The sequence below is a fragment of the Manis javanica genome, chromosome 1 (genome assembly GCF_040802235.1).
Source record: "Manis javanica isolate MJ-LG chromosome 1, MJ_LKY, whole genome shotgun sequence".
Taxonomy (NCBI): Eukaryota; Metazoa; Chordata; class Mammalia; order Pholidota; family Manidae; genus Manis; species Manis javanica.
This window is the reverse complement of record NC_133156.1, coordinates 6,642,175-6,661,870: the sequence shown is the minus strand read 5'-3', so window position 1 is coordinate 6,661,870 and position 19,696 is coordinate 6,642,175. Positions and strand designations below refer to the sequence as shown.

The following is a 19,696-nucleotide window of genomic DNA, read 5'->3' as shown; positions in this document are numbered from 1 at the left end:
AAAAACCCTAAAGACTCCACTCCAAAACTACTAGAACTGATATCGGAATACAGCAAAGTTGCAGGATACAAAATCAACACACAGAAATCTGTAGCTTTCCTATACACTAACAACGAATCAATAGAAAGAGAAATCAGGAAAACAATTCCATTCACCATTGCATCAAAAAGAATAAAATACCTAGGAATAAACCTAACCAAGGAAGTGAAAGACTTATACTCTGAAAACTACAAGTCACTCTTAAGAGAAATTAAAGGGGACACTAATAAATGGAAACTCATCCCATGCTCATGGCTAGGAAGAATTAATATCGTCAAAATGGCCATCCTGCCGAAAGCAATATACAAATTTGATGCAATCCCTCTCAAATTACCAGCAACATTCTTCAATGAATTGGAACAAATAATTCAAAAATTCATATGGAAACACCAAAGACCCCGAATAGCCAAAGCAATCCTGAAAAAGAAGAATAAAGTAGGGGGGATCTCACTCCCCAACTTCAAGCTCTACTACAAAGCCATAGTAATCAAGACAATTTGGTACTGGCACAAGAACAGAGCCACAGACCAGTGGAACAGATTAGAGACCCCAGAAATTAACCCAAACATATATGGTCAATTAATATTTGATAAAGGAGCCATGGACATACAATGGCAAAATGACAGTCTCTTCAACAGATGGTGCTGGCAAAACTGGACAGCTACATGTAGGAGAATGAAACTGGACCATTGTCTAACCCCATATACAAAGGTAAACTCAAAATGGATCAAAGACCTGAATGTAAGTCACGAAACCATTAAACTCTTGGAAAAAAACATAGGCAAAAACCTCTTAGACATAAACATGAGTGATCTCTTCTTGAACATATCTCCCCGGGCAAGGAAAACAACAGCAAAAATGAGCAAGTGGGACTACATTAAGCTGAAAAGCTTCTGTACAGCGAAAGACACCATCAATAGAACAAAAAGGAACCCTACAGTATGGGAGAATATATTTGAAAATGACAGATCTGATAAAGGCTTGACGTCCAGAATATATAACGAGCTCACACGCCTCAACAAACAAAAAACAAATAACCCAATTAAAAAATGGGCAGAGGAACTGAACAGACAGTTCTCCAAAAAAGAAATACAGATGGCCAAGAGACACATGAAAAGATGCTCCACATCGCTAATTATCAGAGAAATGCAAATTAAAACTACAATGAGGTATCACCTCACACCAGTAAGGATAGCTGCCATCCAAAAGACAAACAACAACAAATGTTGGCGAGGCTGTGGAGAAAGGGGAACCCTCCTACACTGCTGGTGGGAATGTAAATTAGTTCAACCATTGTGGAAAGCAGTATGGAGGTGCATCAAAATGCTCAAAACAGACCTACCATTTGACCCAGGAATTCCACTCCTAGGAATTTACCCTAAGAACGCAGCAATCAAGTTTGAGAAAGACAGATGCACTCCTATGTTTATCGCAGCACTATTTACAATAGCCAAGAATTGGAAGCAACCTAAATGTCCATCTGTAGATGAATGGATAAAGAAGATGTGGTACATATACACAATGGAATACTACTCAGCCATAAGAAGTGGAAAAATCCAACCATTTGCAGCAACATGGATGGAGCTGGAGAGTATTATGCTCAGTGAAATAAGCCAAGCGGAGAAAGAGAAATACCAAATGATTTCACTCATCTGAGGAGTATAGGAACAAAGGAAAAACTGAAGGAACAAAACAGCAGCAGAATTACAGAACCCAAAAATGGACTAACAGGTACCAAAGGGAAAGGAACTGGGGAGGATGGGTGGGCAGGGAGGGATAAGGGTGGGGCAGAAGAAGGGGGGTATTAAGATTAGCATGCATGGGGGGGAGGGAGAAAGGGGAGGGTGGGCTGCACAACACAGAGAGGACAAGTAGTGACTCTACCACATTTTGCTAAGCTGATGGACAGTAACCGTAATGGGGTTGTTAGGGGGGACCTGATATAGGGGAGAGCATAGTAAACATAGTATTCTTCATGTAAGGGTAGATTAAAAATTTAAAAAAAAAAAAAAAAAGAAAGAAAGAAAGAAAGAAAAGGGGATTACTCGTTAACAGGATAAAACTATTGGTAAATCAAAGATCAACGCATGCTTTAAATATCCTTAATGTTGATCACTTAAAGGGTGTCAGATGATCAGCTATGGAGGTACTCTTTTCTGATAATATTCCTTTCTCTTAATTAAAAAAAAAAAAAAAAAAAAAGCAGTTACTGTGTGCTGACCTCCAATGAGTTCTGCACAGTGGTATAGAGGGCATGTCAAAGTGTGGGCAAAGGGTCTGTTTGTTTCTACGCAGAAGATCAAGGCCTAGCTTGGATACCCAGAAAATGAAATAAGATACGATATGAGGAGGAGCTTCCGGCATCAGCACTCTCTGGAGGACTCGTGCCGGGGGATGATCATCAAAAAGCCTCCCCAGGGATCCGGACGATGCTGCGGTTGTGGCTGCATCCAGCCCACCCTCTCCTGGACTTGCCATAAGAAGGAGGAGGGAGATGTCTAGGCTGGCATGTGCATACAGTGAGACAACGAATTTGACTGGATCTGTACTGTTGGAACTCAACCAGGAGTTGGGAGGGGTGCAAGTTGTAGCACCCCAAAATCTCATGACTATAGACTATCTATGGTTAAAAGAACATACGGGATGTGAACAGATCCCAGAAATGGGCTGCTTTAATTTGTCTGATGGTTCAAGTACAGTTGGAAAATATCCATCATATTATAGATAAATTTTCACAAATGCCTAGGGTGCCTAAATGGTTTTCTTGGCTTCACTGGAGATGGCTGGTAATTATAGATTTGCTTTGTTTATGTCACCGTATTCCTATTATGTTAATATGTGTGTGCAAATTAGTTAGTAGTTTAAAACCTATACATACTTAAGGTACTATACAAGAAGATATGTCAAAGAAATAATCAATCCTCCCAAGTTTCCTTCATATGCTACATCTATAGCTTTTCTTCTTCCTTCCTAATTACAAACCTTAAATAGAATTCGTGCCTCATATCGAATTTACCGAGTATCATAATTCCTCCAGGTGGTAAAGATACCTCGAGACAAGTGCTGGGCATAGAAGCCACAGGGCATAAATCTGCAAAGAAGTAAAAAGCTAACCTTTGCAAACAATATGGCTTCTCTCTCACTTACCAACTTTACATTTCCCTGTATGGCCCCGGAAGATGACTGGTTAGCCAGAGACGGGTAAGATTCCTCAAGGGAGGAACAACCTAAGACAGGCACAGTCGCAGGGGGGCCATCAGGTGAGAATTTGGGGATCAACAGAGGTGAGGCTCAGAACCTCACCCCCCCTGCTTTGAGAGAAATCTTCTGCATCCGTGGATGTCTTGCTGCCCTTGTCTAGCCTGGATTAATACTTAGTCCATGGGCACACACGTGATCATCTGATCATCTACATTTGCCTTCTTACAGCACTAAACTATGTTTTCTACCTTTATCTTGCATCTACCTACCACTTCAGCATTTTATTAAAAATAAAAATAATAATAATAATAGGAGAAATGTGGGATCAACATATAAATCAAGTACAAAAATCAAATGAATATTCATATTTGACCTGATGGTTTATAGGTCATATTGCATGATCAAAACCGAAAGTTTCTGTGATGAATGCCCTTGTACTGTTCACCATGTAAGAATTTATTCACTCTGTAAGAATTCGTTCACCATGTAAGAACTTGTTCGTTATGCTTCAGAAGATTGGAGACTGACGAGAATTAGGCTTGAGATGGATTAATGATTGTACATTGAGCATTGACCCCCCTATACTGAATTTTATTGTTGTTAACAACCATTTGATCAATAAATATGAGAGATGCCCTCTCAAAAAAAAAAAAAAAAAAAAAAAAATGGCGCTCAATTTCGCATCTTAAAAAGTTTTTACTTGGTTATTTAGCTAAGTAGTTATTATTAAATTCAATTAATTTTATTATCACTAATTAATTTTATTAAATCTATTTCATTACTATTATTTAATTAGACGCGAAGCCTGGGTATGTATGGTAACTTGCAGTGCTCCGCGGAGGAAATTAAGGAAACGGGTGTTGAATTTTTCAGTTTCGGTGCGCAAAATAAACAGTTTAATGTCTAATGGGTATACCCTGCCAAAACACGCATTAGCCGAGGAAAAGATGAGCGACGGTTATTCTGGACGGAATTCTCGCGCGGTTACCACTGCTCACGGCATTGTGAGGCTCACTAAACCTGTTTTTCCTTTACCAAGTCTCATCCAGCGAAGGTGGAAAACAGACCAAAAAGAAAGAAAACCGACCAAACAGCCCGACCATAAGGCAAACACGCCCCTACCACATGCAGAGCGGCGGATTCGGCAGCTGGCGCAGCCACGGTGAGCGCGCAGTCTCGGCCGCGTCGCGCGGCCCTACAGAAGGCGCGCCCCTCCTGGGTTGTTCAGGTGGGGCTGGATACGGCCTTTCGCGGGAGTTCACTCTGAGCTATTTCCGCGTCCCCTCTGGCGGCCCGGGCAGGAAGCGCGGGGCTGAAGCTCCGCGGCAACGTCGCACGTCGTGACGGCGCTGGGGCTGGTAGTTTGAGTGGGTCCTGCAGTGCCCGCGGGAAGCGCAGAGGAGGCAGGCGGGAACTACACTTCCCAGGAGCCCTCGGAGCAGCGGAGCGGGTGGGGGCGGGGCTCCGGCCAAAGTGGTGGTTATAGCGGCTCATTCATAAGCGCGGCGGCAAGGCGAGGGCCGGCGGGAGTGGGTTCAGAGGCTCGGGTGGCGGAGCGGTAAATGGTGGGCCAGAGGAGCAGAAGAGCTGGTGTGCACGCCGCGGTGCGCAGAGGGGCCGCCGGGGCGCGGAGGGAGCGGGCGGCAGTGTCTACTCCGGCTCGGCGGCTGCCCCGGTTGGATTCCCTTTCGTGGGGAGCCTTCAGGTCGGGGCGTCTCCCTGCTTGAGTTTTGGCTGTACTTTAAGCTGTTGTTGGGAAGCGCAGGGGAGGCGGTCATCTGGGGGCGAGCGTAAAGTGGCGTAGCTTCTGCATCCCTAAGGGTCGGCCTCCGCCCTTGTCAAGTGCTGGTCTTGTAAAGCTTTGCTGTGGATTCCCGCTCTGAAGGAAGTGTATTTTGGGTACTAATTAATACCTCCTAAGCCAACTGGTTACTTCTCAGGGTTTGATGGTGGCTCTGAATTAGCTATTTGTATCCACTTTCCCCGTCACTAGGGAGAGAATTTTTCTTTTCCTTAAACTGATTTTTTTAAAAGGTTTTCGCAATTTTTTACTCTTCTCTATTTTCCCTCCATTTCTTACATAGAAGTATGGTTGATATACAGTCATATTGGTTTCAAGTATACAACACAGTTGTTTAACAGTTAACCCATATTGTTAAATCCTCACTGCCACTAGTGTAGTTACTGTCAACATAGTAAGATATTACAGAATCATTGACAGTATTCTCCATGCTGCACTACTGTGCCCAGTGACTGACTTATATTATGATTGAGAATTTTTGTGCCCCTTATCCACCACAGCCTCCCCACCCTTCCACCCCATCCCTTTTGCAATGGTAGCCACTAGTTCATTTTCAGTGTCTGTGAGTCTACTGCTATTTTGTTGTTTTGTTTTCATAGTTCACAGACAAGTGAAATCATACGGTATTTGTCTCCACATGGCTTATTTCTCTTAGCATAGTACCCTCCACCTGGCTTATTTCACTTAGCATGATACCCTCTAGGTCCATCCATGTTGCAAATTGCAGGATTTCATTTTTTAATGGCTGAGTAATATTCCATTGTATATATTACCACATCGTCTTTATTCATTCATCTATTGACGGACACTTAGGTTGCTTCCATATCTTGGCTATTGTAAGTAAGGTGGCGATAAACATAGGGGTGCCTGTGTCTTTCGAATCAGGACTTTTGTGTTCTGCAGGTAAATTCCTAGAAATAGAATTTACTGGATTGTATGATATTTCTATATTTAGTTTTTGGAGGAACCTCCATACTGCTTTCCACAATGGCTGCACAAATTTACATTCCCACCAACAGGGTAAGAGGACTCCCTTTCCTCCACATCCTTGCCAACACTTGTTATTTCTTATTTTTTGAATAGTGGCCCTTCTGACTGGTGTGAGGGGGTATCTCATTGTGGTTTTGATTTGCATTTCTTTGGTGATTATGTGGAGCATCTTTTCATGTGCCTGTTTTCCATTTGTATGTCTTTTTTTTTGAAAAATGCCTCTGCCCATTTGCTTTTTTTAGTTTTAAGGCATATGAGTTCTTTATATATTTTGGATGTTACCCCTTATCTGATAAAACGTTTATGAATATATTCTCCCATACTGTAAGTTGCCTTTTTGTTCTGCAGATGGTGTCCTTTACTGCACAGAGGCTTTTCAGTTTGATGTAGAACCACTTGTTCATTTTTTATTTATTTTGTTTCTCTTGCCCGAGATGTGTCCAGGAAAAAATTGCTTATACTTAATGTTGAAGAGATTTTTGCCTATGTTTTCTTCTATGAGTTTTATGGTTTCATGGCTTACATTTAGGTCTTTGATCCATTTTGAATTTACTTTTGTGTATGGAGTTAGGCAGTAAACCAGTTTCATTATCTTGCAAGTAGTCGTCCAGATTTCCCAACACCATTTATTGAAGAGGCTGTCTTTTCCCCAGTGTATATTTGTGGCTCCTATGTAGTATATGAATTGACCATATATGTGTGGGTTTATATCTGGGCTCTTTATTCTGTTCTATTGATCTATGTGTCTGTTCTTATGCTAGTACCATACTCTTTTGATTACTGTAGCATTGTAGTGTAGCTTGAAGTCAGGGAGTCTAATATTCCCAGCATTGTTCTTCTTTCTCAGGATTACTTTGGTTCTTTGGGGTCTTTTGTGGTTCCATATGAATTTTAGAACTGTTTGTTCTAGGTAATTCAAGAATGCTGTTGGTATTTTGATAGGGATTGCATTGACTCTGTAAATTGCTCTGGGTGGGATGGCCATTTTGACAATATAAATTCTTCCTATCCATGAGCATGGGATACATTTCCATTTATTGGTGTCTAATTTAATTTCTCTCATTAGTGTCTTATATTTTTCAGAGTAAAGATCTTTCACCTACTTGGTTAGGTTTATTCCTTGGTTTTGTTGTTTTTGGTACAACTGTAAATTCAATTGTTTTCCTGATTTCTCTTTCTGCTAGTACACTGTTAGTATATAGGAATGCGACAGATTTCTGTGTATTTTTGTATCCTGAATCTAGTTATTCATTTTAATAGCTTTTTAGTTATTCATTCTAATAGGTTTTTAGAGTTTAGGGTTTTTCTATGTTTAGTATCATATCATCTGCAAATAGTGAGAATTTAACTTCTTCCATACCAATTTGGATACCTTTAATCTTGTGTTGTCTGATTGCCGTTGTAAGACCTCCAGTAGTGTGTTGAATAAAAGTGGTAAGAATGGACATCCTTGTCTTGTTTTTGATCTTAGAGGAAAACCTTTCAGCTCTTCCCCATTGAGTAAGTTGTTAGCTGTTGGTTTGTCATATATGGCCTTTATTATGTTGAGGCACAGTGAGAGTTTTTATCATGAATGGTTGTTGAATTTTGTCAAATGCTTTTTTAGCATCTGTTGAGATGATTGATCATGGTTTTATCCTTTTTGTTAATGTGCTGTATTGTGTTGATTGATTTATGAATATTTTACCATCCTGTATCCCTGGAATAAATCCTTCTTAGTTGTGATGGATGATCCTCTCAATGTATTTTTGAAGTCTATTTTCTAATATTTTGTTGAGGATTTTTGCATCTATGTTCATCAGGATAGTGGTCTAAAATTTTCTCTTTTGTAGTGTCTCTGGTTTTGGTATTAGAGTGATGCTGACCTCAGAATGAGTTTGGAGGTATTCCCTCCTCTTTTACCTTTTTAAATACTTTAAGAAGGATTAGCTCTCTTTTAAATGTTTTGGATAATTCAGCTGTAAAGCCATTTGGTCCTGTACTTTTGTTCATTGGGAGTTTTTGATCACCAATTCAATTTCATTACTAGTAATTGGTCTGTTCAGATTTTTCTGTCTTTTCCTTGGATGGTTATGTTTTTCTAGGAAGTTGTCCATTTCTTCTACATTGTCCAATTTATTGGTACATAATTTTTCATAGGATTTTTTAATTCTTTGTATTTCTTTAGCATCTGTTGTGACTATTCCTTTTTCGTTTCAGTTCCCCAGTTGGGCAAAGAAGCAATGTTGGACTAGGTCCAGCAGCATGAAGTGCTTAATGTGGGTGATGTTTGATACTGATGGTGGCCTTTTTTCCTTTGGTAATGAAATAACTTAGAAGGTGCTTTAGTTCCATAGTTTTGGATGAACTGATCTAGCACTTGTATAAAATCATTGGTAATTGAATGATTATATCAAAGGGAACTTAAGTTTTTGATCCAACTCAGTTATATTTTTAAGACTTTAACAAACTTAATGCCCAATTGCTTTGCTAGTTAAGTGTATATGAAATATTCTGTAGATTTTTGTGCTGGGTCAAGGTTTGGCTAAAACAGTTTTAACTTTTTGTTGGCTGTCTTCTTTCTACAGGTGTTGGAAATTAATAGCTCTTCTAGTTTTTACATCATTTAAATACAGTAGTGTCATTGGACTAAAATGTTCCTGATGCCAACCTCTTCAGAGTTAAACATTGAGCAGAACTTCTTAACTCAGTGGATGACCAATCCTTCTCGGGCTGGGGTCATATTAAATCGTGCACTTCCTCTTTCGGAAGCACACGATGAGAAGCGAGTAAATGTGACCATTCCTACTAGCTTTCCTCTTAAAGCCCCACATTTTTCAAATAGCTTCAGCTTTATAAGTGAAGAAGATTCACTTCATGATGGACAGAAGTTGGAGTCTGACAGCTCTTACAAACTACAGTCAGATGAATCTGAAATACCTACAGTCTTTCCTTTAACTAAAGAGAGACCACAGATCGTGGCATGTCAGGATGCTCCTGGACACTGGGAAGATAACAAAAGTGACTTTATCTCAGATAATGGGAGTGAATTCAAGGACGTGGATTATAAAGACCCACTTTTTAAAAAGCTTGAACAGGTACAATAGGACTGGTCTGTTAGGCATTTATGTCATTGTAGGTTTATGTTTGTGATGAAGAGTCACCTGTTTCAGGTCCTCGTTTTTTCCCCTTTACTACAAAATTCCCAAAATGCCGGATTTTGCCTTTTGTTTAATGCGAAACATTGAAACATCTTTAGTATGTAAGACATAAATGTAACACTTAAGATAATATCTTTAAGTTTCTACTCATTTGGTAAAAGCTAAATTAGAAATGGTTGATCAGAGATTATAGGGGGAAGGTTGATCATAAATATACTGATAACTGTCCTATTTTAAGAATCAAAGGATTTATATGACATTTTCTGTTTTCTTAGTTGAGATAGTTGATATGGTTTCCTTCAAACAAATTTGATTTTAGAGTTTTGGTGGCAGATGTAGTTACCTAAGGATCCCTCTTTGAAACTATTTGGGAAGATATGAGAAGGAAATTGGAGGGGTTAAGATAAATGTAAGGAACAGAAGTCCAGAAAGAAATGTAAAGTTAGTTTAATAAAGTTAATTTTATGTTTAAAAAGCTGAAAGAAGTACAGCAGAAGAAACAGGAACAACTGAAGAGGCAACAGTCAGAGCAACTACAAAGGCTCATGGAAGAACAAGAGAAGCTGCTTACTCTGGTGTCTGGGCAACACACACTCCCAGGTATTTTTTGTTCACTAGGGCCGTCAGTCAGTACGATGACAGACAGTTACATATATTTCTTGTCTTTAGTTGTTTGACAGGTTATTTCATCCACTGTTGCAAACTGCAGTTTCCTTAGGGCCAGGCAGATAACTGTGAAATGGTGGGGATGTAATATAAAAAATTGGGGCATGTGGGAGCTGTGCCATTTTGGAGCATGTGTATCCTGCTTAAAGGCATTCACGTTCATTTATAAAATAAAAATTTTTAAAGACCTAGCAGAATTAAAGATGTAGAGCTAAATTTGGGCTAGGGCAACACGTTTACAACCCTTGCCCAGTGAATGAAAAACTGCTCAAGGTCATAAAGGTAATGTGTGTAGAAGCTACTCTACTCAGCCAAAGAACCATATTTTCCTTTGGTAGTAGGTGATAGAATTCTTTTATTGTATGCTCGATCAATTAATAGAAAGGAATATACTAATAGAAATCAACTATTGAGGACCCCAAAGAGCTTTTGTTATGTGGGCTATATAGATACTGATATTTAAAACAGAGAAACTTGAAAACTAATACATTTAAAATAATAGCCAATTACATGTTATCATAAATGTGCTCACTGTGGGGGTGGACAGGGGACCTGTTGAAGTGTGATGTGGAGCAATGGTTTTAAAAGTTTTTGACTATACTGCATAGTAACAAAAATGTTTAAAATCATGAGTCACATAATTTCAAAGAAATTTCTTATGTCAGTCTTTCTGGGTGTGCCCAGCATATAGCAAGGCTATTTTCTTTATTCTGTGTCATTTTGAAAAATGCCAATCATGACCTGTATCTGATGATATTACTAATGAATCGAGTCCCACAGTTTGAAAGCCATTTATCTGCAGCTATATGTTTGCTTCTTGGTGCTACCTTTTAAGAGACATACTTTATGGATTCAAGGAAGCACCTGTTTTTTTCAGAGGCTGTGCTGGGCGCTGAGAAGAAAAGACATTGGCAAATGAGTCTGCAAACTGTGGCCAGATTGGATTTAGGGAGTGGTAGTAGTGGTGTGATGAGAAATGTAGCCAATGAAGAGTGGTTTAGGGGGTTTGAATATTTATCTTAGAAACTATAGAGAACCCAGTGTATATCTTAAAGTAGTTATGGAATACATAAAAAGGATACTCGAGATCACTTAAGTAATAACCTATGATATTTTTTAAGGTAGAAATAGTACTATGGTAGATAGATAGGGAAGTAGATTTCAGAGTTACTGATATAAGGACTAGTCCCATTCAGTCACAGAGCAGTTGCTTCACAGAAGTGTCTTTCCCACTTTTTGTTCTTAGAACCCTTAACACTTTTAAATGAGTGAGGACCAAAAATAAGCTTTTGTTATGTGGCCTATAGCTGTCAGTATTTACTGTATTAGGAATTAAAATGAAATCTAAAAACTAATTCATTAAAAATAATAACCAATTCTAAGATTCCTCAAGGGAGGAACAACCTAAGACAGGCACAGTCGCAGGGGGGCCATCAGGTGAGAATTTGGGGATCAACAGAGGTGAGGCTCAGAACCTCACCCCCCCTGCTTTGAGAGAAATCTTCTGCATCCGTGGATGTCTTGCTGCCCTTGTCTAGCCTGGATTAATACTTAGTCCATAGGCACACACCTGATCATCTGATCATCTACATTTGCCTTCTTACAGCACTAAACTATGTTTTCTACCTTTATCTTGCATCTACCTACCACTTCAGCATTTTATTAAAAATAAAAATAATAATAATAATAGGAGAAATGTGGGATCAACATATAAATCAAGTACAAAAATCAAACGAATATTCATATTTGACCTGATTGTTTATAGGTCATATTGCATGATCAAAACCGAAAGTTTCTGTGATGACTGCCCTTGTACTGTTCACCATGTAAGAATTTATTCACTATGTAAGAATTCGTTCACCATGTAAGAACTTGTTCGTTATGCTTCAGAAGATTGGAGACTGACGAGAATTAGGCTTGAGATGGATTAATGATTGTACATTGAGCGTTGACCCCCCTATAGTGAATTTTATTGTTGTTAACAACCATTTGATCAATAAATATGAGAGATGCCCTCTCAAAAAATAAAAATAAAAAATAAAAAATAAAAAAAATAAAAAATAATCACAAAAATAAAAAAAATAAATAAATAAAAATAAAAAAAATACACAATTGTTAAAAAATAATAATAATAATAATAACCAATTCATGTTATCATAAATAACATTTTTTAATGAAAAAGCTTTTCTGAAAGATTAGTGGTAAGAATGTCATTGTTTTATATTTTTGAAATCTCTTTACCATCTGGTTTAAAAAAAATTCAGCTGATTTCTTTTATTTACTTCTGCATTCAGTCTCTTAAGTTAGGTTGTTTTGGTTGAAGTATGTGAATAAAAATCCAGCCTCAAGTGGATATGTAAGTGGAAAGGTGAGAGAGGACTACTGTAATAACCTTTTCAAATAATTGTGGTTATTTCTTTGATATTGCACCCAAACTGCATTTCTTAGTATTCATAGTATGGAATCTGAAATCATATTAATGAACATTTTATACTCTGTTACATTAAAATATATTGGAGTATCTTGGCAATTTGAATAGCTCTTTCTGTATTAAAATCATGCATTGGTTATTTGGTTCATTGAGTTATGTAGGTCTTTAAAATATTAACATATTACATTATATAATATAAAAAAAATTGTATCCATTAATACCACTATAGACCTCATCATAAAAGTCTTGAAGTTTATAAAGCTATCAAGCTCATGTGGTGGTGGACATGTTTTCCAAAATGCTAATTCTTGATTGAAAGTTCAAATTTTATCATTGGCAACAAATATTGTCAGTTATTTTCCTTGAAATGAGTGGCTCACTTGTTTCATTTTTGAGAAAATGTCTGCCAGCTACTGAGGTTTAAATCATTATAGTTTGTCATTCATTCTTTCAAGTAAAAATATTTCTTAAAAGAAGTGGCTGGTTGAGCTTACAACTCAAAAAATTACACAGCCATGTCTTGGTTTGCAGTGGAACTGATTTATATGTACTTTCCATTTTGCCCTATAGGATGTTCAAAAGACATATATTCAAGGGTAGAGATTTAATAAAAAATTTAATAATTTTGCCACTTTAAGTAAACCTGGTATTTGTTAACTGCCATGGTGACAACCACATGACTGCTGGTACAATTTGGGTGCTACTGTCCTGCTTTTGAGTAAAGGCACCAGAAGTTTTCATTTTGCTTTTGCACCATTGGTGCATATGTTGGCACAGTGAAGAAGGCAAATACTATCTTAGTATTTTTGGAAAATAGTTTTAACCTGGTGGATGCCCTGAAAGAGTCTTGGAGAGCCCCAGGGGTTTACAGGCCAAGACTTGAGAACTGCTGCTTTGGGATGTTGCTGTTTTACTAAAGACATCTTCAAACTGAAGTGGGATGGCCTTTGGTCAAAAGCATTTACATGGGGAGAGTATTGTTAAAAAGGAAGGGAGGTTGGACCTGGTAGTCAGTGAGGACCTATCCGACTCCAGGGTTACTGAGGGCTGGGTGAGGGAGATGGGTAGAAGACAGAGGTGGCGCAACTCCTCCATGAAAACCTGCCCATTGTGCCTTCCCTTTTAAGTTTAGATGGGACAATCTGGGAGTACAGAGATATGAGCAGGATTTCAAGGGGCTGGTACAGCAGGCAGGATGGCTAGTATTACATCTCTCCTCCAAGAATTGTATCTCAGATAGAAGGGAAATATCTTCTGTCTGTTGATTTGGTTATTTCAAAAGCAGAGACTTAAGAAATAAAACAGGCAAAAAGTAATACAGGAAATTAGAAACTACAGAAAAATAAAACACAGAAAAGTCATCCATGATTCCACCACCCGAGGATGCCAAACTGTTAATGGTAGTCTAAAGGGAAGATATTCTTATATGTTGTGACACAGAGCAGTTACTGATCATTGGGGAACAATCCAGATCATTTGTAACTGTTTGCATTGGTGCTGTCTGTATTTGTCTCGGGCTGTAGAGTTGACAATCCCAGCAGTGCTCTCACAGGTGGAGCATGAATGGCCCCTTCCAGAGATAGGCAGTGCTGCGGCTCTGCCAGGTGCACATTGTCTGCACACAAGTCACGGTATAAATATATTCTTACTGCTAATTATGCAGTTGGCACTTTGGTCCATGATTTTGTTAAACATGGTTTCTTAAGAAGGAAAAGATACTTTCATTACTTTGGAGAAAACTTTGTGGTAGAAGTCACTAATAGGCAGAAGAGAGAATGTTATAAAAGCTTTATTGATCTTCTTAATTGCAATGTTCAGCTCCACTGCCTGACAATCAAAGCCAGAAGTACAGGTCTCCAGGAAATTCAGCCCCTATAGAAAAAACCGCACCCTTCTTACCATCATATATCTACCAGAATCAAATGCAAGAAAAAATGCACACTTTCAACATTTTATCCACTGAACAAGACTTCTGTACTCCTCAAGATTTTGTGTTGACGTCAAAAAGTAGTGCTTCTCACAATATGTTTTATGAGGCACAATGTCAAGAAGCACTTGCGAAAAAAAACGATTTGAAGGAAGAAAACCATAACCTTCCTATAGGTGAGTTACTTATATTTCTCTTTTTGTATTTAACTAAGAGTGTTACCAAGTTATCCTACTCAAGAACAGCCGTTTCTGCATTTTTTCCCTGTCCCCTCAGCTTTAATTGTGAGCCTGGATTGGATGCAGAACCAGATAGGATTTGTTTCTTCCCAAGGGCGATCACCTTACTCACGCTGCCTTGCATGGTAGCACGGGGTCTTCAGAAAGGAAGACAGCGAGTTCTGTGTGTGCCATTTTCTTTGAGAGCTTAGAAATAGTTTGAGGTTGATATAAAAGGTGTGTGGTGGGGGGTTGGTGGTAGGGTGCATGATAGAAGATGTGAAATATGAGAAATAGGTTGGTGATGGGAGTCACAACTCATAAAAGAAATACTAACCCAGACACTCAGATTGTCTACACTGTACCCCTGTATTCCTAGTACCAAGCACGTTCCTGCCAGAGAAATGGCACTTGGTGTCCGATGGTCTAAACTCATGGAGCTTACATGGCATTTGTGGTCTTTTTTTTTGTATGTTTCTGTGGCCACCCCCACCCCCTTCACTTTTGTAATCATAGAATATTGTTTAATAAATTGTGTTGTTTTCCCACTCAATCTGAAAAATGTTTATGATAGGTTCCATAGTTTTCATTATCATTATTATAATTGTCATCATTATGTTGTCACCAAATAATATACCACTATTTAATGTTCCTTGCAATAGGACTGAGTTTTTTGCTTAATTTTTCATTTTAATTTTTGATTTTAATGGTGTTTTCACAAATACGTTATTTTGAGTAAGTTATTGAAAATACAAGTAATATGACAAAAGGTGAATATGCTTACTACTTAGGATTGGGTACCTTTCTGCATAATATCTTATTCCTAATTTTGAGTAATTTCTCTGGTATGGAAAGATCAAATGTCTTTTTCTTATTTTTTAAACAATATACTCCCCTAAGTTTCTATTTTGGAAAACTTCAAACATCAAGAAAAGTTGAAAGACCACTGCAATGATTACCAGTATACCAGCCACCTAGATTCAACAGTTAATATTGTGTCATATTTAGTCTGTATTTTTATGTGTGTATCTATATCTATACCTATATAGTAGTCCCCCCTTATCTGTGGGGGATACGTTCTCAGACCCCCAGTGTATGCCTGAAACTGCAGATATATATTATGTTTTTTCCCTCTACATGCATACCTATGATAAAGTTTAATTTATAAATTAGGTATGAAATAAGAGATTACAACAATAATACTAAAATAGAGCAATTATAACAATATAGTGTAATAAAAGTTAAGTCAATGTGGTCTCTCATAATGTCTTACTGTACTGTATTCACCTTGTGATGATGTGAGATGATAAAATGCTATGTGATGAGATTAAGTGAGGTGAATAACATAGGCACAGGGCAGTAGTGTTAGGCAACCATTGCTCTCTGACCTTCTGTCAGGAGGAGAATCATCTGCTTTGGGACCTTGGTTGAGTACAGGTAACTGAAAGTGTGGAGAGCAAAACTGTGGATAGGGGGACTTGTGTATGTCTCTCAGAATCTCTGTATAACTTGCCAAATCATTTCATCGCAAGTAATATTCAGACATTATGTTATATCATTTCAAATATTTCAGCATTCATCAAGTAAAAATTATTTTCTAGATAACCACAATACTACTATTATATCCAAGGACATTAACAGTAATTCCTTAATATTCAAATCCATTTTAGAATTTCTCCTGTTATCCCCAAAATGTTTTTTAAAGGCGTTTTTTTAAAAACCAGGATCTGATCAAGTTCATTGTATTACACTCAGTTGTGACACCTCTTTAGTCGTTTTTAATTTAGAGAAGCCCACCTATTTTTTGCCCATAATAACCTTTTGAAGGATGTCGTTTTAATTAGGGTTTTATAAAGTTTTTCTTTATTGAATTAAAGAGTTCTAAAAATCTTTGACATTCATTACTTTAAACACTTTTTAGCACAGTAACTTATAAAATTCTCAAGTTTTAAGACTTTGATCTGCTTTTTTTCAACTAAGTTGTTCCTAATTTTTATCCTAGGAGAAGATATTTTACCATGCTGGGAGAAAATGATGGAACCGATTCAGGAAGGAAATGATATGAACCTAAAAAAATGTGGTTCCTCAGAAATGCTTAATATTGAAGAAAGGTATCCATGTTGAAAGGAATAAGAAATGTGACAGTTTAATAGCCAGCCATCATTATTGAGCTCTTTCTTTGAAAGATCCATAGTTTTCTTATTTCACCTTAAATATGCTTTTAAATATAATGTTCAAGATATACAACAGTATCACATACTGTCAGCAACAGAAAGAGGTTAGAGAGATATATCAGTTAAATTAGTTTTGGCATTGTATTCGAAGAACTGAGCAAAGTATTTTCACTTAAGAAATATCTGGATAAAAGTAATCTCTCAAATAGTTAAGTAAATCCTATTCTGGCAAAGAGAAACACAAATATTGGAGTCTCACATTTGATGTCACTTAAAATTGTGTAAGTCAGGTTACAGAATTCAAAAATTTTATGACAAAGATAAAATATCAAATGGAGGTTTATTTCCTTAAATATTTAAAATATTTTAATACAGGTTATGGATTGGCAAATAGATTTTTTGATTTTTGCTCTATTTACATTGTTAAGGATCTTTTTAAATTAAAGAACAATTTTTGTGATCTATTTTTGAAATATATTTTAAAGTTATAATGAATATGTTACTTTAAAAGTTAATCTATAGTCCATAGAAGGACTTCAGAAGGCTTTTTGTCAAATCACATGTAGAGTGTCGTAGTCAATGTATTTTGGGAGACAGAGTGGAACTGTAGCTTTCATCAGACTCTCACAAGGGGCCTGTGGCTTTGAAGAAGGTCAGTTCTCAGTCAGGGGGTCTATGTCAGGCACACTAAGGGTGAAGATTTCACCACCTCATGATTTGCATGTTAGGTAACTATTTTTATGATTAGGCCCATCCAAGCTGCTATTAGAGAAAAGAAACAGACATTTGAAGACTACTTAGAAGAACAAATTCAGTTGGAAGAACAAGAACTGAAGCAAAAACAGGTAAGAGTTAATACTTCCACTGTTTTACTTCAGTTATCTAGGGCTTTAGAGAGTTATTGATAACTTGCTTTCAAAATAACTTTGAGATTGGGTGATACCAGAGTTAATTCAAATATTCTTTTATTTTAGGAAGCAGAAGGATCATTGCTAATCAAAGCAAAACCAAAGCATCCATTCTTAAAAAGAGGAGAAGGTTTAGCTAGATTTATTAATGCTGAATCTAAGTTTCAGAAAGGGAGAGAAAGTAAACCAGTGACTAATCAGAGCATTTCAGAGAACCAACCTGTGTTTAAAATAGACAGACAACAATTCCAGCGGAAAATTGCTCTTAAAAATAAAGAACTGTGTACAGAGAACTCTTCTGTGAAAAAGAACAATAAAACTAGAATCAAGAGTGGTTTGTTCACACTTAATCAGAAACCCAAAGTGCTGAAGAGTAATAATAGGAAAGGTCTCTCTCTGTCAGGACTGAAACTACTCACTGGGAGGAAATGTGATGGGCGATTCAGAGACCAGATCAAATTAGAAAAAAAAGTAGAGTCTAATGATAAAGAAAATGTACCTGAGTGTATAAAACCTTGTGATATTAGTTGGGAAGTCTGGAATAAGGCACAAAGTAAAAACAAACTTCCCCTTTCAATAGGGCTGGTCAGCTGTGCGGCTTCTAAGAGTATGATAAGTGAGACCTTGAAAGAGTCAGAATCTTCTCTTGACATTTCTCTTCAGAAAAGATTAGAGAATTGGGAACGAGAAAAGGAAAAGGAAAATTTAGAATTAGATGAATTTTTATTTTTAGAACAAGCTGCTGATGAAATATCATTTTCCAGTAATTCCTCATTTGTACTGAAGATCTTAGAGAGGGACCAACAGGTCTACAAGTGTCACCAGCTGTCTTCTACCCCCGTCAAAGCCGTGCAGCAGGAGGAGATGGCAGCTTCGGGACCCATTAGTCAGTGTGCCCGAATGGAGGATCCAGACCAAACTAAAAAACAAAGTAAGGGTAAGTGTGAGGTTGCACCCAGACAGCTTGATTCAGTGTCCTTGCCTGAAGGGCTGAGGGAACACTCTTTCAAAGCCAGCAGGAAAGCGTGCCCAACGAGCACTTCTGAAAATCAAACTAGGTGGAATGTAAGTGAGGATGAAGATGTTGCGAACAGTGACAGCACTGACACTGAGGAACGACTTGACGTTGCCATGAAACCGTCAGCTGAGGCTGAAGAGAGAGGTTTTAGCAGCAGAGAAGATAGTCCACAAGTCTGTGATGGTAAGGGACCTTTTAGGGACACTGGGACTCAAGAAGATAAAGGGAGAGATGTGGATTTAGACTTGTCTGATAAAGATTATAGTAGTGATGAGTCTATCAAAATAGAAAGCTTGAAAAATAAAGTTTCTGAGTCCACAAGAAGACCCTCATCTGTAAGCGTGTGTAAAATTGACTTTGATGATGAAAGATCTTGGGCTGACCTTGAAGAAAATTCATTTAAACATGATGTTATTCCTGGGAATGAAGCCATTTATGGTACTCCCCAGACAGCCTACCCTAATACGAGTGAAATATATGTACTGGACAAAACAGTAAAAAGGAAAGTTGCACCAGTCAAGAAGGGAGAAGACTTGAGCACATCCATTAGGAGCACAAGTCCCCCTCCTACATCAGATCTGATGATGAAATTCTTTCCTTCTTTGAAACTGAAACCAAAATCAGATCGACATTTGGGAAATGAACCCAAATTAAATATAAGTCAAGACCAACCATCTGGTAAGTCAGAGCATTATAAAATATGTAGAGAGTATTACAAATTTAACATTTATCAACTTGTCAGAATGCTTGAATCCTGCATTGCTACTGCTCAGAACTATAATTAGTAGGTGATTTGTTAAAATTTGATTGGTTTTACAGGCCTAAATAGTGTAATAGTCACTAGTATAAGAGATTTGGATGACTTACAATTTCAGATTTTTCAAATTTGAGCCCATGTCTTATTCCCAAGGCTTTACAATTAACTATTGTAAAGTGAGATAACATTTAAGTTTCTTTTATGACCGGGGAGTACCCGATTTATGATTTGTGTTACAAAGGGATGAACCTTTGGGTATGCACACTCTTAGAATGACTGTTACTTCCTTAGTTTTTTTTACTGCCTCATTCATTAGCTTGCTAAATATGACCAAGAAGAAATACAGTAAATCCCAAGTTTCTTTTCTTCCCCAGACCTGGGTTCTCCTTTCTTAGAGGCTCAGCATTCCCATTTCATTGTGTGTTC

At 37.7% G+C, this 19,696-nt stretch overlaps 1 protein-coding gene across 7 annotated transcripts in view; it reads left to right on the top strand.

Moving 5' to 3' along the window:
- The first annotated feature begins 3,469 nt into the window (after positions 1 to 3,469).
- The window catches only part of CPAP (centrosome assembly and centriole elongation protein), a 56,548-nt gene continuing 40,321 nt past the window's right edge, over positions 3,470 to 19,696 (top strand). Inside the window, exons 1-8 of one of the 7 annotated variants that reach the window (XM_017656930.3) lie at positions 4,685 to 4,945; positions 5,997 to 6,061; positions 8,599 to 9,108; positions 9,648 to 9,771; positions 14,087 to 14,371; positions 16,416 to 16,524; positions 17,336 to 17,432; positions 17,562 to 19,191. In XM_017656930.3, the coding sequence (XP_017512419.3) occupies positions 8,665 to 9,108; positions 9,648 to 9,771; positions 14,087 to 14,371; positions 16,416 to 16,524; positions 17,336 to 17,432; positions 17,562 to 19,191 (2,689 nt within the window). In that variant the 5' untranslated portion in view covers positions 4,685 to 4,945; positions 5,997 to 6,061; positions 8,599 to 8,664. Of the gene's footprint in view, positions 4,403 to 4,683; positions 4,946 to 5,996; positions 9,109 to 9,647; positions 9,772 to 14,086; positions 14,372 to 16,415; positions 16,525 to 17,335; positions 17,433 to 17,561; positions 19,192 to 19,696 lie in introns of those variants that run through there. The other 6 variants (XM_017656933.3, XM_073222889.1, XM_017656929.3 and 3 more) reach the window with 6 other exon arrangements.